Source organism: Carassius gibelio, chromosome A19 (genome assembly GCF_023724105.1).
Source record: "Carassius gibelio isolate Cgi1373 ecotype wild population from Czech Republic chromosome A19, carGib1.2-hapl.c, whole genome shotgun sequence".
Lineage (NCBI taxonomy): Eukaryota > Metazoa > Chordata > Actinopteri > Cypriniformes > Cyprinidae > Carassius > Carassius gibelio.
In genome coordinates this window covers 12,071,618-12,098,681 of record NC_068389.1, presented here as the reverse complement: position 1 = coordinate 12,098,681, position 27,064 = coordinate 12,071,618, and the positions used below count along the sequence as shown (strand labels likewise).

General features: G+C 38.5%; 1 protein-coding gene across 1 annotated transcript; it reads left to right on the top strand.

The window, feature by feature from the left end:
• Positions 1-373: 373 nt before the first annotated feature.
• LOC127935007 (N-terminal EF-hand calcium-binding protein 1-like) lies at positions 374-26,854 on the top strand. The gene is made up of 13 exons (XM_052532589.1): positions 374-644; positions 1,582-1,606; positions 7,145-7,253; positions 11,100-11,125; positions 11,555-11,652; positions 17,041-17,177; positions 22,032-22,153; positions 22,554-22,630; positions 23,122-23,175; positions 24,788-24,900; positions 26,050-26,127; positions 26,207-26,298; positions 26,400-26,854. The coding sequence occupies exons 1-13, from the start codon at positions 558-560 to the stop codon at positions 26,426-26,428; spliced, it is 1,047 nt and encodes a 348-aa protein (XP_052388549.1). The 5' UTR covers positions 374-557; the 3' UTR covers positions 26,429-26,854.
• Positions 26,855-27,064: the final 210 nt, after the last annotated feature.

Below are 27,064 nucleotides of genomic sequence, written 5' to 3'. Positions count from 1 at the left end.
TAATTTAGCCTAATGAAAAAAAAAAAAACATTTTTCAGAATTTGTCCTTTTGCAAAGTAAAGAAAGCAAGTCATATTTGGAACGAGATGATGGTTATATGTGGTGACATGATGACAACATTTTCATTTTTGTGATGAACAATGACTTTAAATATTATTCTCCTGGAACACTATTAAATAACACGAATGAACTTAATGGCGTGCACGCGATCAAAACGTAATTAAGCTACCGTGCAATTTTTGCACGTTTTCCATTATTCTTTCATTTGCTTCAAAACAATCATCAAGAAACACGTGTCACAAAACCACAAAATTGTGTATCCCCGCTGAGACAGATAGGCATTGACACAGCAGCACAAGGCGAATGTCATTGGTGCGCAGAGCAGTATCAGGAGACCTGTGGCTCTTCAGTGGAGTACAGCGGGAGATTCCTCTCACGCGCATTACAGCTCGAGCTCCCTGCACGCGCGCTTGTGTGGATGAATCAAGGGTTACTATACTATAGGCCTACCTAAAAGGGAAGTGTTGCAGTTAGATTGTTTATAAAAAGGAATCACTATGGATTGCTCTGAAGAGGTGCATTCAATCTCAGATGAAGCCAGCACTCCCATCGAGCTGAAGAAAGGAATGTCAATATTTTTGGATGTGAGTATATTAAGCTTTTTTTTTTTTTAATCGTGTCTGATTGTAAAAACAAATTATTTGTGCCGAACGATAAAGATAAAATGGAGCCTTAAAATAACCTGTTGATGAATCCACAATACTGTAGGCCTATAGGGTTTTGTGTTGAGTGTCCACTTGAAGATTGAGATAATATCCCCATATCTTTAATGTAAAGGTGCACGTCTTTTGTTAATTTGCTTAACATTTATTTTTAACGTTTATTTATCTATTTTTAAAGTTACTTATTCGCTTGCACTAGGCTAAATCACTTGCAGATAATTTTATTTTGATGTCTTTTACCACATACACACGTATGAATGTATGCACACACACACACACACACACACACACACACACATTTGCAGTAATTATGCATAATGCTAATTAGCATATTATTAATTAATAATTGTGCATAGCTTATGCACATTAACATTTAGTTATTAAAAGTCTTTTCTGCTCTATAGTGGCTGTGGATATTCTTTTCCAACAAAGACACACTCTGCAGTTTTAGTTGCTGATTAAATTGTAGTATGCTGTTTAAAGAACTTCCCCTGAGACATGAGGTGTGTATTGTTAATTATCATACAGGAATAAGGGAGCAGGTCCCTGACAGATCGGTGGCATAGTTTTTCACTCCTCTAAGGAGGAAGCTATATTCAGCATAGTCTTAGCATGTCTTGCAGAGGACCATATTTAGAGTGTGAATATTCTTGCTGTGAATTGGGACTTTATTTAACAGACCACTACAAGCGTGATGTAATTAAGTCAACATAGCCATAATCATTTATTCTTTAATCTCTATTCTTTTTAGGCCTCTACCTAAATAATTTACAGTGCTAGAGTCCCTTTACACGATCAACGTGCCATGAATTTTCCATGGCCCCTAGTTAATAACTGATATTGCCCTGTTTGCTTTCAGATATTGAGAAGAGCTGATAAAAATGGTAAGACATTTGCCTGTGTGACTTTAACGTGCAGTTGTTGTCCACCTTCATAATAAGTTGTTGTTTTTTAGACTAGTGCACATTACTCTTTGCATCCATATGTCTGAATGCTGACTATTCCCAGTCTATGCTGTTGCTTTGTTGTCATGGAAACACAACACGGTCCATACTTTAATTTTAGTCAATATTTTAGTAGAGCGATGCAAACAAATGTTACTGTGCTCCTCCCCCACACCCCCTCTTATAGTTCAGCTTTAGCAACCATAGATTTTAAAAATATCATTGATTATGTGAAGTCTAGTTCAGGTATTGTGAATTAAAACTCAGTTATTTTGCTTTAGCATTCGTTGTGCACTATAAGATGATGTGTTGCTTTGACTTAAAGTAACTCAAACGGAAATTTATGTACACATGTAATTGAATAAGGTTAAAATGATGTTCATTGTAAGTTTATATATCTGAATGGTGTGAATTTTAAGTTATGTCTTATAAATTATACATATTGAAACAGAATTCAAATTGTAAAATAATTTTTACTATTATTATAAAATTTCAATTTAATGCATTTTATGACAGTTTAATTAGTCTTAATTTAATGTGTGTTACGGATCACTCGGAAAGCTGAGGAGTTACAGATGAAGATGTTTATTTATAGACGCAAGCAGAGGAGCAGGTAGTGAGGAGTGAATGGGAGTTTGGATCCGTGCTGGTAAGGCTGTGACTTCTTGGAGGGATCGGTGAACCACACACACGCACTTCGGGGAACTGGTGGAGTTAGTTCTAATAGTAAGCATGCAGGAATGATCTTGTCGCGAACGTGACCGGACAAAGACTGAGTGCGTGTGTCAGGAGAAATGGGCAGGATTCAAATGCGGGTTTACACAAGGCTTTATTTAAAGCAGAGGAGTCAGAGCAGATGAGTCACGTTCACTGGATTACTCGTAGTGACTGGATGAATAGTCGAAGCATATGAATACAGCCGATGAGTAACGCTCCACGGTAATTCGTATGACCGCTGAGACCGGAGTGATGAGGACAGGAAGCTTCCAAGAGCTCTGCGCTTTGTAAGAAGCAATTAAGGTTCACAACACAGAAACAAGGAGGGCGGGGAAAACTCAAACAGGTAGACGTGGTAAGCTGACAAGTGATACAAACACACACACACACACCAAAAAGGCAGGTGATTAGACCCGAGACCCGACAGTGTGTGGCTTTTATGGTGCAGCGCTGATGAGTGGGTGATGAGGAACAGGTGGTGGTAATCTAGTATTCAGGTGAGGGTGTGCGCTGTGATTGTGTGAAGGTGGAACCTGGCATGTTTGTAACAGTACTCCCCTCCCCAGGGCCTGCTCCTGAGGGCCGGGGACCCCGACGACATGGTGGGCGTCCTCTTCCCCTGGGAGCTGGTCGATTGGGATGAATGGATTGGAAGGTATCCAGTAAGGCAGAATCCAAGATGTCGTTGCGTGGGACCCAGGAACGTTCCTTTGGACCGTATCCTTCCCAGTCCACTAGATATTCCAGCTGCCCACCACGCCACCGGGAGTCCAGGATGTCCTTGACTGTATAAGCTGCACCGTCATCTAGAAGGAGAGGAGGGGGGACTTCCGTCTCGTCAGGTTCTGTGGAGGGAGAAACAGATGGATGGTGAGGTTTTAGGAGTGACACATGGAATGTGGGGTGGAAGGAGGAACTCAGGAGGAAGCTGGAGTTTATAAGTGACCGGATTATCTGCTGGGTGATGGTGAACGGGCCAATGAATCTGGGACTGAGCTTGCGGCAGGGTAGACGCAGGCAGATGTCCCGGGTGGACAGCCAGACCTTCTGACCGGGTTGGCATTGGGTGGCCTCGGACCGGCAAAGGTCGGCTGTCGTCCTGCGTCTGTGAAGTGCCCGCTGTAGCGGGTGATGAGCCGCGTCCCAGACCCTCTCGCTCTCCCGGAACCAGTAGTCGACTGCAGGAACATCCGAGGACTCTCCTGACCAGGGGAACAGAGGTGGCTGGTAGCCGAGTACGCACTGGAAGGGGGTGAGTCCGGTGGTGGATTGACGGAGGGAGCCCAGGAATTGGTTCCAGGAGTTCTGGTGGCCATGGCAGAAGGTACCGATCTCATGGACCTTCCTCTCCGTCTGCCCATTCGACTGGGGGTGATAGCCGAAGGACAGGCAGATGGCCACACCTAGGAGGGAATGGAATGCTCTCCATACCCGGGAGATGAACTGGGGGCCTCGATCAAATACAATCTCCTGGGATGCCGAAGTACCTGAAGACATGGTTGAACATCAGTTCGGCCATTTCCATGGCAGTAGGTAGGCCCTTCAGAGGAAGACGACGAGAAGCTTTAGAAAATCTATCCACCATTACCAATATACATGTGTTATTGTCAGAGGGTGGAAGGTCCGTAATGAAGTCCACCCCTAGGTGTGACCACGGGCAATTAGGAATGGGCAGAGGAAGGAGTTTGCCAGATGGTAGGTGGTGAGGACTCTTGGACATGGCGCAGCTGGTACATCCACTCATGTACCTTCTGACATCCGAGGCCATGTTGAGCCACCCGAAACGTTCCCGTAGCAACGAGAGGGTTTCATTGACCCCCGGGTGACTAGTGCCGAGTGATGTATGCATGGAGTGGAGAAGTGGAGAGCGCCGTGTCCTTGGGATGTACAAGTGTCCTGGTGGGAAACCCGCCGGGGTGTCGTTAGGAGGTTTGGCAGGAGGAAGAGTCTCAGCTGACCAGGTGATAGGAGCAACTATGATATCATCCTGGAGGATGGGTTCTGGATTTTCTGTCTTTTCCTCGGGAGCGTAACATCTGGACAGAGCATCGGCCTTCACGTTCTTTGCCCCTGCGCGGTAAGAGATGGTAAATTGGAAGCGGGTGAAGAATAACGCCCAGCGGGCCTTTCTGGGGTTGAGTCTCTTGGCTGCTTTAAGGTATTCCAGGTTCTTGTGGTCAGTGAGAACTTGAAACGGGTGTTTGGCGCCCTCTAGCCAATGTCTCCATTCCTCCAGGGCAAGTTTGATAGCTAGCAATTCCCGATTCCCGATGTCATAGTTTACCTCCACCGGGTTGAGTTTCCTGGAGAAGAAGGCACATGGATGGAAGTGGCTGGGAGTCCCCTGCTGCTGGGAAAGGACCGCTCCCACTCCGGTGGTTGAGGCATCCACTTCCACCACAAACGGTCGATCGGGGTCCGGATGCACTAGGAGTGGGGTGGTCGTGAAGGCTTGCTTGAGGGCTTGGAAGGCTTCAGTGGCGGTAGGAGTCCAGGAGAGAGATTTGAGTTTCTGGCGGAGTAGATTGGTAAGAGGGCTGGTAATTGTACTGAAATTATGAATGAATCCAACTTGGTGAATACAGTGGCACCACGGAGATGTTCCAGGGCTGCAGGGACGAGGGGAAGTGGGTACCGAAATTTTAGAGTTATCTTGTTTAGTGCTCTGTAATCGATGCATGGCTGCAAACCTCCATCCTTTTTAGCCACGAAGAAGCTGGAGGCAGCAGGGGAGGTAGATGGACGAACATACCCTTGTGCCAGCGCCTCCTTAATGTAGTCCTCCATGGCCTTCTCCTCGGGAACGGATGGGGGTATATCCGTCCCTGTGGCAGCAGATCAATAGCACAGTCCCACGGCCGGTGTGGAGGCAGCTTGGAGGCCCGCTTAGGGCAGAAGACGTCGCTGAAGGGGGCGTAGCACTGAGGAATGGTGATGGATTGGTTCTCGACTGGGCTCTCAATAGAGGTGGAGTAGACTGGTAGTGGTTCGGGGGGGATGTTCAACTGGAATAGGGCAACTGGAGATGCATGATTGAAAACAAGCCTCGCCCCACTTCAGGATCTCTTCCGTCTTCCAGGAGATAACGGGATTGTGCTGCTCCAACCATGGGCGCCCTAGGATGACATCAGCGGTGGAATCCTCCAGAACCAGCAGATGGATTTCCTCATGGTGCAGAAGTCCAGTTTGGAGGGAGATGGGACCCACACAGTGACGTATGTACTTCTTGCTCAACATCTTGCCGGTGATTGTGTGGACCTGGTAAGCGGCTGGCGTGGCCGTAGTAGGGAGCTTGAGCTGACGGCAGAGGGCACCAGAGATGAAATTGCCGGCTGACCCAGAATCGAGGAGGTAAGTGTCACAACAGTGGTGAATGGTTTCATTTGGGATCTTGAAGGGAGAATGGCACTCACCATGTGACGAAGAGGACGGACGGGGCACACTGCTATGGTATGCCCCGGAGCTGCACAGTAAAGGCAAAGATTCTGGGCCAGTAGTCTTTGACGCTCCGCCATAGTGAGGCGGTAGGAGTCGACCATCATGGGTTTGCTGGCTGGTTCTGGGGAGTTGACGTTCTCTGGTCGGCAGAGTGGAGTGGAGGAATGCGCCTGGCCCTGGCGCTCTTCTAAACAAGACTGCATACGAGTGGCGAAGCAGATGGACAGCTGGATGAATCACTCGAAGCCGATGGTATCCTCGAATGCAGCAAGATGCAACTGTCGTTAGCAAAGCCTGTTCGTTCCATCCACTGGAGGCCGCCAGAGTTCTGAACTGCAAGGCATATTCATTGACAGACATTTTCCCTTGTTTTAAATTGTACAGCTTCTCACCTATCGAAGAATCCCAGGCAGGTCTGTCGAAAAGGTCTCGGAAATGGTCGATGAAGCTAGAATAAGACTGGATAACTGGGTTATTTTGAGTCCAGAGTAAATCTGCCCACAGTAGTCCTAATAGTAAGCATACAGGAATGATCTTGTTGCGAACCTGACCAGACAAAGACTGATTGCGTTTGTGTGGCTTTTATGGTGCAGCGCTGATGAGTGGGTGATGAGGAACAGGTGGTGGTAATCTAGTATTCAGGTGAGGGTGTGCGCTATGATTGTGTGGAGGTGGAACCTGGCGTGTTTGTAACAATATGAACTTTCTGTTACACTTAAAACACATATATACAGTATGTAAACAATATTTTGAAGCATTTATATTAAGTTCTAGCTCTGTAATACTGAATACGTTCTTGTCAATCAATGCAATTTCAAAGCACAGTCAGGACAAGTCATCTGTATACGTACTTTATATGATAAAGATTTGTTTCAAAGCAGCTTCACAATAATAAACATGAAAATATAAACACTATTTTTCCCTTTTCCTCATATTATGTTCATTCTGAGGCTCTTCCATTGCATTTTATTTCATATTATATATTAGTAGGTGTGTAGCACATGGCATGTGCAGCAGTACACAAATGTATTCTATTTTGAGTTCATGCTGGCATGACTCACCTGTCACTGTTGGTTTGAAAACATCTGGGGTCTTCACCAACTAACACAAGCCCTCAGCCCTGCTGCAAACATTGTCTTGTGTGTTCATGTTTTCCCAAGCATCTGAGATCTGACTTGCATAAATTGGCACCGTCTGATAGATGACGAACTCTGCTTGCTTTCTCATTTATAGATTCAGCGCTGTCTTTATTAAATCTGAAATACTTTTATGAGTCAGATATTTTTTCAAGGCAACCTTTTAACTATATTTTCCTCTCAAAAGATGATGGGAAGCTGTCCTTTGACGAGTTCCAGGCTTACTTCTCAGATGGTGTTCTGTCCGGAGATGAATTAAAGGAGCTTTTCCATGCAATTGACACTCATAACACAAAGTAAGTGTTACTGCTTTTCATTCACATGCACATACTAATGACAAAGCACCAGTTTGGGTTAGGCTAATTAAACCCTTTGGAGGTCCTCAAGGCAATCTTTCAAAAATGGCCGTTTTTGAACACAGAGCCCATAACAAAATGGAACCGTACTGCCACATGTGTCCAAAATTCAACACTCGGACACAAGTACACTAGACACAACCAGAATCTCACTGTATTGACTCTCAGAATATATACGTCTTTAGTTATTTGATAGAGTAATGGACAATTTAGAGAGTTCACAAATCATCAGCCTCTGAATCAAAGAATCAATTCTCTTTGGAATCGACTCCCAGCCCTAAATACGGATAACCACAAATACTAAGAAGATTAGATTACAATATAAATTTTTCTTGCTGTATGATTTTGTAACAAAAAAGCATGTATATACAGTAGCAACCATGCAAGAGAAATGGTTTTAACTGAGAGCATTGATTTATCCAGTAGCCACTCCGTCCTGCTGTGAGTAACATCCCGTGAGGATGAGGGTGCGCTGTCTCTCATACATAAACTGATGCTTATCATGCTTCTGGCTTGTTAGACAAAGCCACGTCAATGGTTCATGCTGATGCGTGAGTTTGTGCGAGAGAGATAAAGAAGTTTAGCTTCTTCTGCTTTATTCTGAGATTTTTTTAAATGAAATTTTAATGTTTTAATTTGTGCTGAAATAATGCATGAAACACCACGGGAAAAATAGTCATTTGTATTTGTATATGGGCTCACCCAAAATAATGGCCAATATTTCCTAGTATGTCTGTGTAGTGTTTAAAGCAGTCTGTGTAGTATACGTTCTAGGGAGCAGATCTTCATCTTGCCTTCACCTCCTCGCAGAATGATTCCATGTCACTTAAGTCATATTGGTTTCCATAGCAGCAGCTCTCCTGGCTGGTACATGCTCCCTTTAGTAGGTGTTTGATGAGAAAGTGCTTCTGATTTATTTCCCATTCATTGTGAGGCTGGACCAGATTTGGTTTTATGTAGTATTTCAAAGAACAAAAAAATGACTTTCCTGTGCCAACATAATGGTTGGCTCTCACCCTCAGCACATGTATAATGCTGTTTTGGGTCAAGCAGCAATTATTCATTAGAGATGTTCCGATACCCTTTTTCTCTTCCCGATACCGATTCCGATACCTGGGCTCAGGGTATCGGCCGATACCGAGTACTGATCCGATACCTGGGTGTGTATCTGTATATACAGCTGTATATACTACTAGCCCTGTGTAAATTGCTAGAATTCTTTTTATGGTGTGCTTCAGACAGATCCCTCAATAAAACATGAACAAATACATGGTGAACTACTGTATTTATTACAGTATTTTTATTATCTAACATGAATTTGACAGTATTATTTATTTTCATATGCAAAAAAGAACTTCAAATGCAGCCAAAAATCTAACACCGCAAACTAAAAAAGGTATTTAAGTTTTACAATATAACTGTATAAAAAAACTGCAACAAATAAGTCTAGGAATATAAAAAAAGATCTATTAATCAGATAATCTCTTTACAACAAACAAGTAAAAAACAAGCAACCATCTAGGCATAATTATTATTATTATAGAGACGTATTATTATTACTGTAGGCTACAACAGTAGCTTTATATATTGTCAATTTACTCATGTAAACCAAACATTTATTTTAATGGGCTGCCATGAAGATCTTTGAGTGTCTGTGTTTATGATATGACAGTATTCTCAAATGAAACGGTAAATTCTCATGAAGTGACGGTTTATGCGTTCGTGTCCTCATGACACACAGCAGAGACTACAAAACAGCGAGCTCTCGCGCATCTGTGCCAGTCACCCACAGAGATGTAGATTTTGCGGGAGTAATATTTAAATAGTATTTTGCAGTTTAATATTCACAGACACTAGTATATATTCGGCTACTGTCTGGAGCCCTGCGCTTTGACTTACACGGAAGCGACTGAACGCAGCTGCCGGTACTGAATATACTTGAGAGTCTGTAACTACCGGTACTACAGAGACATACTGCTAACCACTGATCTATAATATAGAAGCGGCTTCACTGTCTTTTGGCAGTTTAGAATGTGATGAGTGATCCAGTCATATATAGATCAGGGCTGCTAACGCGTTTTCATTTCTTCTTCGCTGCTCTAAACAGGGGTTGCTTGTGGCAACACAGCACAACTTCCTGTGTTTTCAATGCATTTTGAGCAGCGAAGAAGAACCGTGCAGCGGTTAGGCAAAGCTTGCGGTCATAACTAGGTCTTTTTTAAGAAAATGGTATCGGATCGGTATATGGGTTCATGTACTCGCCGATGCCGATGCCAGAATTTGTTGTGGTATCGGAGATATTTCCGATACTAGTATCGGAATCGGAACAACTCTATTATTCATTGTAATAGACAGTAATGATTTAAGTGTGAACCAGATAACTTTCTCAGGAAAATGTCAACAAAGTATGATCCCAAATCCCATGTGTGTCTTTTTTTTTTTTTTTTTTTGATAGAGCTATTAGTTATCTAAAATTAAGTATTATGCAAAATTAACCTGATATCAAAACACATCAAATGTCAGTAACTGAGATCATAATTTGACATAGTTTGTAGAACTGGCAGTCAATTGATTGTAATAATTATTTTTAATTATTAAACTATTTTGTGCAAACGTGATTTTCTACACAAAAAAAAAAGAATGAATGAAAAATGTCATTAAAATTGTGAAATCCAAACACAGCAAGACAGGGAGACAAGTAAAAAAAAAAAAAAAATATCTTTGAATTTTACACAAATTTAAGTGTTGACTGCATTGTTCATTCATCAACTTTATTGATTAATTTTATTTTATTTTAAAATAATATTTTATTAAAATATCTTTGTCATTGATTTTGATATTTGTTTATTATTATTATTATTATTATTATTATTTAATAACAAGAACCCACTAGTTATTTTTTTTTTACTGTATAAAACAGTTTTAAGAGTTTCATGTCTTATTTTGTACTCTGTTTGTGGAAATTGGCAGTCACATGCAATCTTATGATGAGGGGCACTATCATATGTATCTCAGGCAATATCATATCTGTTTGATATGGCTGAGAAAATAACTTAAAGCAAGACTTAAGCATCCTGATGAATGACAGAGGTCTTTAGCTAAATATATCCGTTCCACCATCACAGATCAGTTTGTCAGTTTATAAATTATCACAATTCATTGGTCACATACAGAGAATCCTGGAAGGAGGATTCCTTGAGAACATTTTCTCAGCAGAATGCATAAATCTTTCCTTGAAAGTAACCCAACCATTAAAATATCACCTTTAGGTGTGAGAAGAGCTCAGGGTTTTTTATGTCCACGCTGAAACATTTTTATGTCAATTTCAATCCTTGTAGACAATAATGCTTTTAACCGAATGACATTTTTAACCACTTCATCATATGAGAGCAAACAATTATAGATGAATAATTGTCCAATACACAGAGGTCTGTCTATCTATGGTGTAACGTCTGGAGGAACAGGCAGATATTAGAGGAGATATGAAGATTACTGATAGTGTACAGCAGATGTTTCTTATTGCCTTCAGACCAGGTTTGAGACATGGAGATGTCAGTGCACTCAGTGTTGTCCCGGTGGGTGTTATTTAGGGTTAGAGATTAGCTCTCTGAGTATGACCCTCTCTCATTAGAAAAACATCACTGTCCCAAAGGACCTGCGTTTGAGTGAGGTACTGTCTGCATAGCTTGAAATCAGCACAAAACATTAGATCACGTTTAGATTTTACCATGTAACATTCATGTTGTGGAAAATAAATTAACATGTGTACTTATGGTCTGTTTACAGCAATGTGGACACGGATGAGCTGTGTGGTAAGAGTTCATACTTTTTATTGACAGTATTACTGGAAGGTGCACTGTAATGATGAAAAGATACTTGAGGCAGCATCTGGGGTTCCTCTGGACCCTCTGAAGAAACGATATGATCATAAGAGCATTATTTAAAAAAACATTAAAAAAAAACCTACCAACTTCAATGAATGAAAAGGAAGAAAGTAACTTATGAAGTAAAGTATTAAAACGAAAAGTGCATACATCAAGTATAAATATGTACTTTTTGCATTAGATAAATACAATGTATATACATACGTAGTTCTCAATTACTAATTTGCTTCGAATGATGAAAAGATATTCTATGTAAACTCTTATTCCATTGTAATGCCAGTGTACATTATTTTATCAAGTGATGTTCAAAATGTGTTTTTATGAAAACACTGCCAGATGTATCTCTCTTTCTTTTAGAATACTTCTCTCAGCATCTTGGAGAATATGAAAATGTCCTCGCTGCCTTGGAAGACCTGAACGTATCCATACTGAAAGCCATGGACAAAACCAAGAAAGTGAGTTGCCTTCATTTTTTACCGCACAGAAGGTTCAACTAATGAGCTCCATTACATCTGAAATAACATCTATGAGAAGAGATGGGAAATAGTTTCCTTATCTAATGTATGTCTGGCCATCCTCTGACTGAAACAGTATTAGGTGTGTACTTGAATGTATATAACCTTTGTGTGTTTATGTGGCCGCTGCCACCTGTTTTTAACTCTTGAGTGTTTGTGAGTAGGCAGCAGATAGACGTGAAACCTGTAAGCACTAAAATTAGTATTCAGTGTCTTATCTTAATCACACGCAGCATGTTCCCTGGCTTCTAATGCGGCCGGTGTGTAATTTTCTCTGAGTGGTTATAAAGCTGTTCACGTCGTGCATGGTGGGAGCGGATGAAGATAGATCTGCACACGCTCAGACTCACATCTGTCTGACAACCTGCTGCTGGAGAGATAAAACTGTTTGATCTCAATATGATAAAGTGCTTTATTCGTTTTGCATTATTATAAAAATGAATGCTATTTGTTTAGAATAATCAGACTACGCTCAAAAATCAAGCAATTATGTGGCCACAAACCGCACTGTAAAACTGAGAAGACACTTGAGGGAACATTATTAGCACTCATTGTGGTATACTCATGGTTCTGCACTCAGTGAGGTTTGATATAGCTGAGGACTGGTGTTTGTGAACATTCGGACGTCACCCACAGCATTGAGGACCACTTTTGAGTTACCTCAAGAATCGTTTAGTTTCTGCTGTTATATAAACTACACTTAAGCTACACCAGAGTCTAATAATGAAAGTAGCTTGAACTTTTAAGAGGGGAAGAACTCTTAGATGATTCAGTGCTTTAAATGTATTTGAAAAAGAACAACAACAAGCCTTTTAATTAGGTTAAATCAGGGGTTATTATCATAAATTAAGACTAAAAACTTTTTCAATACTTGAAATAAGCATTGACTGAAATAGAATTATATATAAAAGCTTAAATGGAAAATAATATATATACTGCAGTTATTTCTCATCTTTGTTTAGTTTGCATTTAAGTGCTAAAAAAACCCTCAACTAAATAAACTAAAACTATATAGACATATGTTAAAATGAATTAAAACAAAATTACCAATAACAGTTACAAAATTAATAAAACTTTAACTAAAACTAAAATGAAAACAAATTATCTAATTTAAAATATCATTGATACTAAAATAACACAGTGGTGAATGCATTACATAGCATTTAAACAGATATTTTTATATAAAAAATACAATAAATAATAAATAGTTGTATTCATAATTTATTAAAAAATATTTGGTAGTACACAGCAACATATACATTTAAGTAAACATATATGAAATATATGTATTTCACAAGAGAGAGAGAGAGAGAGAGAGAGAGAGAAAAGTATCAAATTACTTGCATGGTTTGTAGCACATGCTTTAATTTACTACACTTTCGTCTAGTTATTACTTTCAGGAGTTAATGAAATTAAAATCTCACACATTGATAAATATAAAATAGGCTGGATATTGATACACAGTGGCAGTTTTTTTTTTATCACATTACACTACGGTACAACTTATATATATATTATATATATATATTACTTATATATATATATATATATATATATATATATTTTTTTTTATTGTCACATACTGAAAAATGCATATACAGTTAGTAGTGTTGACACTTTATGGGCCCTATTTAAACGATCTGAAACGCAAGTGTCAAAGCGCAAAGCGCAAGTAACTTTGTGGGCGAGTCTCGGCGCTGTTGCTATTTTCCCGGCGGGATAAATGGCTCTTGCGCCCGGCGCAAATCTGAAATGGGTTGGTCTGAAGTAGCTTCATTATTCATAGGTGTGGTTTGGGCGTAACGTGAAATAAACCAATCAGAGCGTCATCCAACATTCCCTTTAAAAGCAGGTGCGCAAGTTCCATCATGGATTGCTATTATTATGGCGTATTTACCAGGCGCACGCCAGGAGCGGTTCACAGCCGAGGAGACTGATGTTCTTGTAAGAGCAGTGAAAGACAGAGAAGTTGTGCTGTATGGGGATGGGAGAAACCCACCCAAAATAGCGTCATGATTTCCGTCATCTCATGTGTTAATATTTTTTTAGTGTAACAATTTATGATTTGCAAAAATAACTGTTGCATCTGTGTAGATTACAGTGTATGCGCGTTGTGCACGCTATACATTATGGTCAAGCATGCGCCCCTAAAATAGCATAATGAACAACGCGCAACGCGCCACTGACTTTAGACTAGGTTTTTTTCTGGTCAGTGGCGCAATTGTTTAATGGAACAGCAAAATAGCACCAGGGATTGTTTGCGCCGGAACACGCCTCCTTTTTTGCGCTGAACCGCCCAGGGAGCGCAAGTTCATTCACTAGTTTAGCGACGTGCTTCTGTGGAGGGAAAAGCGCGCTTTGCGCGGGTGCAAAATAGGAATGACACATGCGTCGGTGTACAAAGTCAATTGCGCTGGGTGCAAGATAGGGCCCTAGGGCTGCTACTCCCAATCAAATGTTCATATACAAAGATTTAATAGAGATCTTGTCTTTAATCTATGATTTGTGAACAATAATTGCATAATACTTTCTTAATAAGTGATTGTCACAGTAATTAACTTCAATTAATTTCTATAATGTGCTTGGCTATTGCCAAAGACCCAAGATGTGTCAATCATGTAGTTTTGAATAAGGACAAATGCAACACTCAATATGGCCACTCTATCGATGCAAGCCACGCCTTCTGAATAAAAGAGCCAATCGACAATCAGTAAATTCATCTCGTCACTGAAGCTGCAGTCAGAATTCCAGTTGCTATAGAAACAGTTAGCATTCTGGAGGCGTGCGCTTAGGACTGTGCATGGAAAAATACGCTCTTTTAACGCTATTGGAGCAAAAGAAACACATTTATTTGACGGTTGTTGTCAGATTTCAAATATGAAATGTAATGGTAAGATTGGTGACCAGTTTTGAAGAATTTGATGTATTGATTGGGTTATTGGCTGCTGTCGTACTCTTATAGATGTGCAGTGGTGTCTGTGGTTATCAGCACTGACATCTTGCAGAGTATCTGATGTCAGTAATTTAATCGTCACAGTTCACACTGACCATCAGAGGAATGTCCAGGTATGAGCTGCGTGCTTCAGTTCCCACCGAGCCATTTAACTGAGACTGTCTGCTGTCTCGCACAGATAATGAATTAGCCAAGCGCTGACTCCAGGCTCAGCAGACATGTCACTTAATGCATGTGAGCTTCTCAGAAACAGAGTCATCGGCATGAAGGGCAGTGCTGTGCCATTTCATTATGCTGCTTCATTAGTGAGGCAGACAGAGGATGTGTAACACGATCAATGAGTTCAATGGCACTTTTTTGTGAAAGACTACTGCCATTTGCTTCTAAATCTTCAGCATTACTGTGAGCAAAAGAGCAGTAAAAAAAAAAATGTGAAAAAAAGTGGCCTTCTGTTGAAGATGATGAGAGAGAGGAGCAAATTGTGATTTATTGTTTTATCACTGCATGGTATAAAGTTTTAGGTGCATTGAACTGGTGCTGTCTTTGTTCAGCCAGAATTTAGTTGTGATTTGATGCTGTTCAAAGAGCATGAGGAATAACACTTTTGATTTACAAGACAAGAGCCCAATTCCCAGTATTGAACCTCAAAGAGAGAAATAGTGCGAGAAGATGGAGTAGAACAGACATCATTTTAATGTCTGTATGCTGTCCTTAAAATATTTAAACAATTGTGTAGTTTTTGAATCACCACTGGTTATTAATTGTAGCACTATCCACTAGCCATAATATATATATATATATATATATATATATATATATATATATATATATATATATATATATATATATATATATATTATGGCTAGTGGATAGTGCTACAATACTGTTCTCTATTCTGGAAAAAATGGACCAAGCTAACCCACACATTAAATAATTATAATTAATTTGCTTATTTATTAATTTAAAGCTCTATTGTACCTGACTTTTTGTTTCAATAGAAAATGTGTTCACAATGAATTGGACATGTCCATATTTAAGAAAGATTTAACATTTAATTCACTCTTGGATGATTATGAATGCAAAGACTGATTATGAGAGGCCAAATCATACTCATTCTACCTCATGGTGATAGAGAAAAAAACAAGGTGTGAACAAAAGAATTTTCTTTGATCTCTCTCTCTTCACACCACTTGATAATGAGCACGTCTATATTGCATCAGCACCATTAATCATGAGCAACAACAGATAGTGATTGTGTTTATTGTGTACTGTATATATATATATATATATATATATATATATATATATATATATATATATATATATATATATAAGAATATATATAAGAATGAGATCTTTGTAACATGAATCACTTACCTTATAGTATCTCATTTAGTCATTTTAGGGCATCACACATTAAACAGATTCAGTTTATGCAGGTCTTGGTTGCAGCGCATGCTGAGGTTATTGTAAAAGTCTGCGTGTTTAACCGTCATCGTAAATACAGGTGTTAGTGGATCGGTTGGATCTGTGACTGTCAACATCTTGAGCAAGTTCATAATAGATGTGGTGTGCAGCACCTGTTTCATAACTGGATGCTTAGAAGAATTATGTGTCCTGTTAGCTGAGGGATGCTCTTGGCTTTAATAATGGCTTATACTTTGTGACAGAACACGCTTGCTTTGGTGCACAACATAATTATAGAGGTGGTTGTTGATTCGTAACGTTGAATAACTAACGTATCTTGTGCAAATAACATACCCATGCAGCCTTGCCTTTGAGCCCGCGCATGTGAAATAAAATCTCACCCAAAAACATAAAGAGCTTGGATACAATCCAGTTTGAGATATATTTATATTCTTATATTCATTCATGTACCTGGATCACAAATACAAATTGTCCTTAGGGAGTGCAACTGGTGCAGCTATGTATATATATTTACACACACACACACACACACACACACGCACGCACACACACACACACACACGCACACACACACAAACACACACACACACACATTTTCCATGACAAAATATAAGGTGAGAAGAATTTATGGTTAATAAGTTAACAAAGCATTATCTAACTCTTTACATATGAACGAATTAAACAAAAATAATTGGTTAATTACAGTGACAATGAATGAAGAACTCACTATTTGTATAGAGTCTATTAAAGTATTAACTATAAGCTATGAATTAACTATAAACTAATAGTTTGCAAATGATTTATAAGTACTTTATTAGTGTGTACTTAGTATAAATTGTTAATAAATTAGCATTCATTCATATTTTAGTAAATCTAAAATGCCAGTGTATGTTCAAAGCTCATTCTAGAGCAGCCGTGATAATGATACCTCTGTCTTTAATCTGCAGGACTATCAAGGGGCTACGCATCTGGAGCAGTTTGTGACACGTTTCCTGTTGAAGGAGACCACCAGTCAGCTGCAGTCCCTCCAGAGCTCTCTGGAGTGTGCCATGGAGACCACAGCCGAACAGACCCGGCAGGACAGGCAAGCCACTCAGATTTAGCTAAAAATACAGTATCTGTACATGTACATGTGAGCAGAAGATGAGTGGATATTTTCAATTCATTATCTTTGACTGAATGTCTGGCTCTTTCAGGGGATTGTGTGCGACAGCAGAACAGAACAAGTGGTGATATTATCATAACATGGAGATATGTTCGACTCTATGCAAATCACATATTAGACTGTTCAGATTTTAAACGCTGTGTACGTGCTTTCATTGTGACACAGCCATCCTTGGTATTGAATATCTAGCATAAGTGGTATTAATTGTTAATAGACCAGGTATCCAGCAGACCATTGACCCAGGCCTTTATTTTTGTGCAGAAAGGGGACAGATGTGAGTTTAAACCGTCACAAACCTGTGTGTGCGTGTGAATTTGTGTGTGTGTGTATTTTGAGCGTCTCTGACTCACTGCGTTTGTGTGATGAGGAGGGTCTGCTGCATGGCCCACCATGGGGGTTGGCAGCTCTTTATAGAGGGAGGAATTTAGAATGCAGAATGAGCTGTTTTGTTCTAGCACCTGGATGATTGCATGCTAGAGAGCGCTGCATGCCTGAGACAGTATAAACACGTGTGTGTGTGTGTGTCACAACGTGCCTAATACCTCTCCTTCCTCTGTGCTGCTCCGCTCACCTGATGATCTCAAGAAAATTAGCTGGAGCAGCCGGCCTAAAGAAAATGAAGGATGCTGAGGCTGGGTTTTAAAAGGAAGTTTCCTTCTTGTTGTCTGTTCTTAAAAACACTCTGGCTCTGATATTGCCAGTTGCATCCTAATTAATTGGTAAATTCAAATTACCTCATTATCGCCTCTGCTGGCGTCTGTAGTGTGTCTAACTTAATAACTATGGGCCACTGAAATATACAGCTTTTATTGCAGTTATTATGAAAAACAGAGGCAATTATAGACACTATTTAGGGGGCTTCAGCCTCTCCTATGTTTAATTTCAGCTTCTATAATCTGTTATTTTATAAAAAATAATAAATAAAAAATTATTTGTGGTACTTTATACAATCTGAGGATATGTGACTCTGAAATCTGTCCTACTCTTTATAAAACTTAAAGGGACAGTTCCCCCCAAAATTTTGTTGAACATAAAAGAATATAATGTTGGTAACCAAACAGTAACTGGTTGCCATCGACTTCCATAGTAGAAAAATAAAAATGTAATATGGAAGTCAATGGCTATCAGCAACTGTTTGGTTACCAACATTCTTCAAATTATTATTAATATTATTTTTATTTTATTTTATTTTATTTTTTTTAAATATTCAATTAGAAGAATCAAACTCATACATGTTTGGAACTAATTAAGGGTGAGTAAATGATGACAAAGTTTTCAGTTTTAGGTGAACTATCACTTTAAGTTTGTTACATTAAGTATTATCTTTCTTCTTTTCAGAGGGGAACCCTGACATGGTATTTATTTATTTATTTATTTTTAATAGGACTGTCATAAAATATAGTTAAATATAGATTCTGATATATACATTTACAAAAAATTCTCATGTGTTAACATTAGTTAAATATATTAGATAACTTGAATGAATAAAGAACAATATTTCTATTGCATTTATTGTTCCTTTTACTATTTTTTTTTTCAAATCAAAAGATATATCTGTGAGCATTAGTTAATGCGCTGTAAATTAACATGAACAAAATACAATTTTATTTTACTCGCTTTTTAATTTTACTTTATTTTATTAACTAAAATTTACAAACCTTGATAAATGCTGAAACATTTTTATTAAATAATTGCTCATTGTTTATGTTAACTAATGCATTAATCAATGATTTAGGCAGCCATAGTTTTTAGTACAAATTTAGTGTAAAGGCATTTTAAATGATTTGATGTTGGAAGCATGTCTATAGCTCAGTGGCATTGGCTTTGGACTGACCTCTCCACCTCTCAGTCCTCACAAGTCGTTTTCAGCCTATCACAGATCTTGATGCTGCTAATACAGCTGCACTAAGTCTGCAGCCTCACTCACAATGCCATGAGCACACTCACAATATCTCCACTCCTGCCATGCCAAGGCCCTTCTGACCTTTATCTCGGTTGGATGATTTTTGACAGAGCACATATTTACACAGTTAAAGGGATAGTTCACCAAAATATGAAAACTTGTCATCATTTACCCATGTTGTCATAAACCATTTTTTCTTTCCTCCATAGAACTCAAAAGAAGATGCTAGGCAGAATGTTCACACTGTTCTGTTAAATACAGCTAAAAATGACCAGGACCTGCATACGAAAATAAATAAATAAATAATACACACCTATTACAAAACATAATAAAATATTAAATAAAAATTTTAACTTTTGTATTAACTGAATACAATTAAGAACACTTTTCACAAGTGAAGAGTAGTCCATGTTCATCAGAAACATGGAAGTGAGAAGCGTCAACTTTCTCCTTTTATATTCCATGCAATATTTGATTTGGAACAACATTAAGGTGAATAAAAGATGACAGTATTTCAGTTTTTTCATATTTGTTTTCATGGCTATACACATGTAACCTCTTATGTCACTATGCTTTTGTGTTTGTTTTTTTTTTAGAAAGCATATACACATTTTGAACCTAAAGGCTTTGCGATGGCGAGGCCTGGCGTTATACGGCCAGCTCATTTTGTGCTGGTCATGGGGGATTGATTCCCTCTGCGTTAGATGTGCTGAAAGGGGCTGGTGGCCAGAACAAATTGAAATAGAGTGGTGCATTCTCTATTCCGTCTGAAGCGTCGAGTCAGACTCTCAGAGGAGCAGCACTGCACACAGGGATGAAACAGGGGAGAAGAGCTCAAATCTGAATCCAGAGCTTTCATCTGTGTGTGAGAAGCAGACCATTACCAGCGATTAGGAAACAGATATACCTCCATTTTAGTTTTTCACACTGCATCATTTTCAGATACTGTACTTTCCTGTTTAACAAGAGAATGGTCTCTGGAGAACAGTTTGTCAGTTCAGATCCAAGGGTTCCTGCAGGTGCCTGAGTTTTAATCGCCTGTGTAGCTCTAGCTGATTCATTTGCTTCTGATTTCAGTGTGCTGATGCAGTTGTGAGCCATTTTTAAGGGTAAGCTTCCCTCAGGACGTGTGTTATGTTCAGGGATAATGAGCAACTGACCGAGCTTTAATTTTGACACCTGCCTGCCTACATTTATTTCATTGCCTCTGAGATAAAAACAGATGCAGCGTTCCTCTGCTGCTCGAGAACAGCTGAACAATAGATATTTAATTAGATTTCATATAATCATTTTTCACTCCCACAACTGAATAGTAAAATGGTATTCGGTTCATAACATATCTTTTTTTTTTGAGTGGTTGATGGTACATGATTAATTTATCATAAAACTGGTTCTATTGAACAATCAGGTGGTCATCATGGCAAACTAAACCCTAACTGGATGACCAGGATCAAGCCTGGTCTCAGGGTAAACGGGATTAACTGTACATTATTCTATTTATTGCTACATACTTGCATAAATAGATAAATAATAATTGTATCAAATGATATTTATTTTTGTTAATTGTTTGTTAAGTTTTGTGATTTTTTTCTCTTAAATTAGCAGTTTTATCAGGCTCCTATGTTTCGGTACAGTAATTTCACTTTAATTGCAAAGAGAATGTTAGTAGTCAGTTATTGAATGCCTTATTGTTACATGTTATTTTCATAGGAGCCTCAAAATGCTAATTTTAAAGAAAAATCCCAGACAGATTTAGAGGCTTTTCGTTCGTTCATTAATTTAGTAAATATACAGATACAATATTATTATGAAATATGTTATATATTATTCAAAATATTAATATTTGACTTGTAGATTAATATTTTCTTAAAAATACATTATTAAAAAATAAATAATACAAATGTAAAAAAAAAAATAATACATTAGTTACAAATATTATAAACATTATAAACAAATAACATTAGCTAAATATTTATCATAGTGTTACAGTGTAATTCGTTTTTTGTCTCGTACTGCTTTTATCTTTTTCCAAGCAGTGATTTCTTACTTTAACTGTGCAATCCTTCGTCATTTAAAAGGTTTATGCTCACCAGAAACCATTTATGGTTGCAAGAAGTCACAAAATGCTGCAATTAAAGAGCTTACAGAGCATTTTTCTTGGAGTGAGACTGTAGAGTGATACAAGAGATGTGAAAGAGGCATTGAACAAGCTGCTATGAATAATCAAGAATTGTACACTTTATTGTTATACAGAACCATTTGAATAATGCTCCATGTCCTGACTGACCAATCAGAATCAAATTGTCCAGAGACCTTTGGAATACAGAACAAACATACACCACCATCACACAAAATAATCTCTTATATACAACATTAAAATTACTAACAGCTAAAACAGTCTACAAATAAACCCTTCCTTGTTCTGGAAGAGTCTGACAACATGTTAGAAATCTGCTGACAGATTTTGTACATTTTAATTGGTAGCATGAGGAGCAGGGCAGAAAGGTCTTGCACAAGCAAAGAGGCATCAGTGTAGTCGTGATGTTGAAGAACTGCGTCTTGATGCTAGATGAAAATGTCGAAGAATCATTTGCATGTGAATAGACTGTGTTTCTGCTCATGCAATTCAATTAGATGCAATGTATGAATGATATTAGCAGTTAAAACATTTGAAATACCATTGGTCCATGAATCATTTTGACTGATGGGTGTTAAATTAGTGAAGGATATTTATCAGTCAGCCATATGTATATTGTTATTTTTGACCTTATATTCCCTAGGCAGAAAAGTCAGAAGCTAATGAAGACAAGTCTCTCTCATTCCTGAGCATATGCGTGTGTGTGTGTGTGTGTGTGCGGTCTTGGTCACAGACAGGGGCAGGTGAAGCCAGAGGTTCTGCCTCTTCAGTGGTCAGGAAGGAGATCTAATCGAAGACTTCAAAGGAATAACAGCTTGTCTCCGAAGAACCCACTTCTGAACCTTGTCAATTCAGGTGATTATTATGAGCCCTAGTGCTCTGGAGGAAGAAAAGGGCACATACACAAACCCTGTGGGCATACAGCTGACAGCACATCTGGAAAGAGGAATGACTATGGGAGAGACTCCAGAGAAAGCAGAGGACAGACTAGGACCTTTAGAGGGAACTAAATTATTACATCATTGTAGTAATATGGCTATTCAGTCGATTATTTTTCCATTTTATTATTTATATATAGTTAGAATAATAATTTTAAAGTGAATATTCCTGATAGAAAATGTGATAATACACTGCTAAAATAAACTCTCCTAATACAGTTAATTGATTCCTGCTTCGTTACATTCAGTCAGAGCAAGTGCCTCCTAGAGCATTATAAGAGAGCAAGAGAGAGAGCTGTATCTGTGTGTTTCTGCAGGTCTGTATGAAGAGGACAGTCAATGGATAACTCAGATCAACAGACTGCAAAAGCTGATCGATCGTCTGGAGAAAAAGGCAACAGGCTTCACATATGATTTCTGTCTTTCTCATTATAATGCTTTTTCTCATTCAAGTACATTTGAGGGCAAATGTCATGAAACCTGTCAAGAATATGTCCCAAGTGATATAGTCATAAAATATCAAATAATATTTTGCTTAAAAAGGAAGCCTATTTTAAAACACCTGGTTATAAGTATTCTACTTTCCTTAATGTTTACTGATTTAAATAAAAAATATTGCATTACACTAATGAGAATCTAAGGAAAATCACTATTACGAAATAATTGCAAAAAAATAAAAACACAAAAACAACACAAAATGCTCAGATCCATTACAGTAATGAGCATGAGATTGTCGCATTACTGTGATATGAATTATATTTCTTGCATTACGGTAATACAAATTTTGAGGTAAAATATACTTAAAATGATTCTCCTAAAAGCAGGTTGAATTTTTTGAATGCATAATACAAAATGAACACAAAATGGCTTGTGTTTCTTTCACAGGAACTGCGTTTGGAGCCGGTGGAAGAAGAGGTGTTGGAAAGCTCCACCAAAACAGTACGTCATTTATGGTCACCCTGTATTCTCTGTCACGGTATCTTCAGAAAATCATTCACAGAGACCACAGACGTTTAGGAAACAGTGGGGATTGAGAAACTAGCTCCAAGCTGCCCTTTTTTGATTTCCATCTTTTCTCCGTCTATCACTCTTCCTCTCTCATTTGGCTCTGACATCTTTTGCGCAGTACTTTGAGAGAGCTTTTCTCTGAGGCTCACATGACGCTGTTGACACACTGTAAATAGGTGTGTCTGTGATTCTGTGCGTGTGAACGACAGGAGAAGAGTGGTACCCGGACCCCTGCGGAGACTGGCTGTAAACACAGTTAAGCGTGACTGCCGACAGAGACACAACACAACATTATAATGGACATGCTGAAGCATAAAGTTATACACAAATAAGTAGTTCCTTTTTCAAATAAATCCCATCCTATTTCACAAGGCTTTTATAAGCACCATGCAAACATCTTTTACACAAGCAAATCTTTCTGGGATTTGTATGATGTGAGGATCCTATAAAGGAAACTCATTTTACTTTACATTCATTTGTAGCGGATAAAAATGGGAATATTATAGATTGGGATGCATTACACAAAAACTGCATTCCAAAAATGCATATTCCTCTGGGTGTATTTGTAGAGAGAGTTAGTTGGGGAATGGCAGTAGTACAGGGCCCGTGGAGAGGTCACCATGCCCTGCAGGGTACGAACTCTCACTTCCTGTTCTCTTCAGCTCCTATATACCTGTCACCAACTTGTTTTATAAAAAGCAACTACCGGTATTATGATGCATGTCTTCATGGCTTTACCTAACGCTCGAGACTTGGGGGGTCTCTTTATTCTCACACCAATCTGAGTCACAGCATCATAGGGGGGAATTTTATATTTTAGTCAAGTTTTAATCCATCCCCATCAAGCCCTATCTGATCCTCTTGGATTCAATGTGGAAGAGTGTTGATCTGACATCTCTTAACTGTGACTCAAATAAGTTCTGTATAAGAGATAAAATAATTATTATGTAAATAAATAACTATTATTATTATTATTACACACAGACACCTGTTTGGGGTCTGTAAGTGTCTTTAGTTTTTTCTTAAAGCAATTAATTCAACCTAGCACCCGGAGCACAAAGATAACATTAACATTAAAGCCTAAAAAAATCTAGATCAAATATAAAATGTATATTCATTTCTATTTATATTCAACATCGATTATAAGTAATGTTTCTTGAGAATCAAATCAGCATATTAGAATCATTTCTGAAGCATCATGTGACACTGAAAACTGTAATGATGCTGGAAATTCAGCTTTACCATCACAGAAAGAAATTACATTTTACAATATATTCAAATAGAAAACAGTCATTTTAAATTATAATAATATTTTACAATTTTACTGTTTTTGATCACATAAATGCAGCCTTGGTGGGCATAAAAGACAATTTTTTTTTTTTTTTTACAGATCTTACTAATATTTTATAAAAGTTTTTTATAGTGCAATCCTCTCACGTACTGCAAGAGAAAACCGATCCAAGAACAGTTTTGCACACTTTAAATAACTCATGGTTCAAATACTATGAATCATGTTTTCTGACTGCTGTGACCTCCCTCCCAGCACATCCTGATCGTTCAGAGGCAGCTCTCAGTGCTGGAGGAGGAAGTGGAGGAGTTTCGTCTGGCTCTCAGGCAGTACATCGGCAGCGCCAGCACCCAGACCGGCTGCCTCCAGTGAGTTCACACCGCCACGGCATCTGGGTGAACGTCTGATGCATGTGCATACAGTTTGTGAGGGGTCAGTCTAGGCCAGTTCTTCAAGCGATCAGTATTCAAATCCATGTCTTTGGATTCCATGAATTGGATTTGATGGTTTTATTTCACAGTTGGAGGCTGTTGTTTCCTGCATGCGTGGTGTCGAAGAAATACCTGAAATTATAACTGTTAGGATCCAATTAAACCTAGAAATATTTAAGATGAGACATCCAGTTGCTCACGTGGCAGAGCTTGTGTAACGTCAGCAAGCTTACAGTGGTCCGTGAATGAATTGCATTGTTCATTGAGCATGTGTCCATGTGTTCACAAGCCCTCAATCCAGGTTTGACTTTTAACGCCGACATCAAAAAATGTCAGTGATCACATTATGTAGCAGTTGTTTTCAATGCAACGTTGTCTAATAAAGGTGGACAGTTTGTTTGGTTTAATTTGGCTTTTACTAATCGGCTAATTCACAGTGGGGATGGCGCGAGATGAAGAGTTCGGTTTTGTATTATTAAACGTTGATTTGCTTCAAGCTCTTCAGCTCAAATGACTCACTGACAACCTTTCATGTCAAGAACATTGTCTGAAGGACTTGATGGCTTACCAGTATTCTCATTATTTGTGAATGAAAGGAATGGTTTTCCCAAAAATGATCAATAATCAGAATCAATAATGTCAAATTAAGTTTAAAAGTACATTTTAAATCATGTGCTTTAAAGGGATAGTTTACACCCTCATGTTGTTCCCCACAACTTTTACCATATTTCAAAGACACCATTGAATTATACAATTACATACAAAGATGTAATTTAAAGTCCTACTCACCATGCCTCGAGTGTAGTTCAGCATTTAATATAAATTTTCAATCATTATGCTGCAAATCTATGAGCTTTCAAATATCATTCACATTCATATACACATTCAATTATCCAGTTCCACAGAAAAAAATGGTTTCTAACAATATGGGGCTCGATGAAAGTAAAATATAAATAACTTTAAACATTCCTTAAAATTTTCACCCAGTGTCTAAATTCTTCCATAAAAGGTATTTGAAACTCTAAAGAAACTGTTCAAGCAAACGCGTTTGATAGTAATCCTACGCTGACTCTGTTCTCTCGGCAGTGTTGCAGTTCAGCGGCTTGCCAATGAATCCCGCTTTATACTGTATGAGTTCTGGGAGCAAAGCAGCGTGTGGAAGAAGTAAGTCACTCCCACATTCCTTATTGCAATCAAGGAATTGCAATAGCTGGATAAAAGCCTGTTTGTTTTCTATTTATAGTCATCTGCAGACTAATTCCAGCAAAACCTTCCAGAGAGGCAATGTGGATTTCTTAGAGACGCCAGAGATTATGACAACTATGCTGGTTCCAGGTGAACCACAGTACAGAGCCTCTCTAAAAAATAAAATATGATATATATTGATTTTATATTGTTTAATTTATTATATTAAAAATATCAATTTATTTCTACAGCATCATGGTGGATCCTCAACAATAACTAGAATCCGTGGACTCCTGTTAGATGACAGCAGACGTTATGAGGACCACACAAGCCTGAACTGATCATCCTGAACATCCCTGTCATCAGTCATAGTGTCTAACACTTGCTTTCCATGTTGTTACATTCTTGGCTATATATGAGTAGTGTAAACTGTAGAGGATGTCAAATAAAGCAATGAGATCTTTGTTCTGATGATAGCACTCCAATCCCATCAGAGCTGCATAAGATAAGTGTTGATCTGTGGTGTGACAGTACAGTGTTGAGTGCTGTCGATCCGTCTGTGGCACAGGTCTGTGACTCCTCTTGTGATCATTCCTGAACATATCAAGAGTTCCTGACATGACCGTTTATTTGAAAAGATAGACTTCTGTTGTTGTATTTGAATTAGTTTGTCAGCTCTGATTAAACATGATTTAATGTGACCCAACTACAATTATCATCTTATGTTTTGGAGGTGGTATCAAGTGGTTAATAAAGTTTCTAAGCAGATGTACTGGCTTCTATTTCATTTAATCACTCCTGGGATTTTCTGGAGATGGCAACAGCATACACTCTCAGAAAAAAAGGTACAAAAGCTGTCACTGGGCAGTACCTTTTCAAAAGGCACACCTTTGTACCTAAAGAGTCCATATTTGTC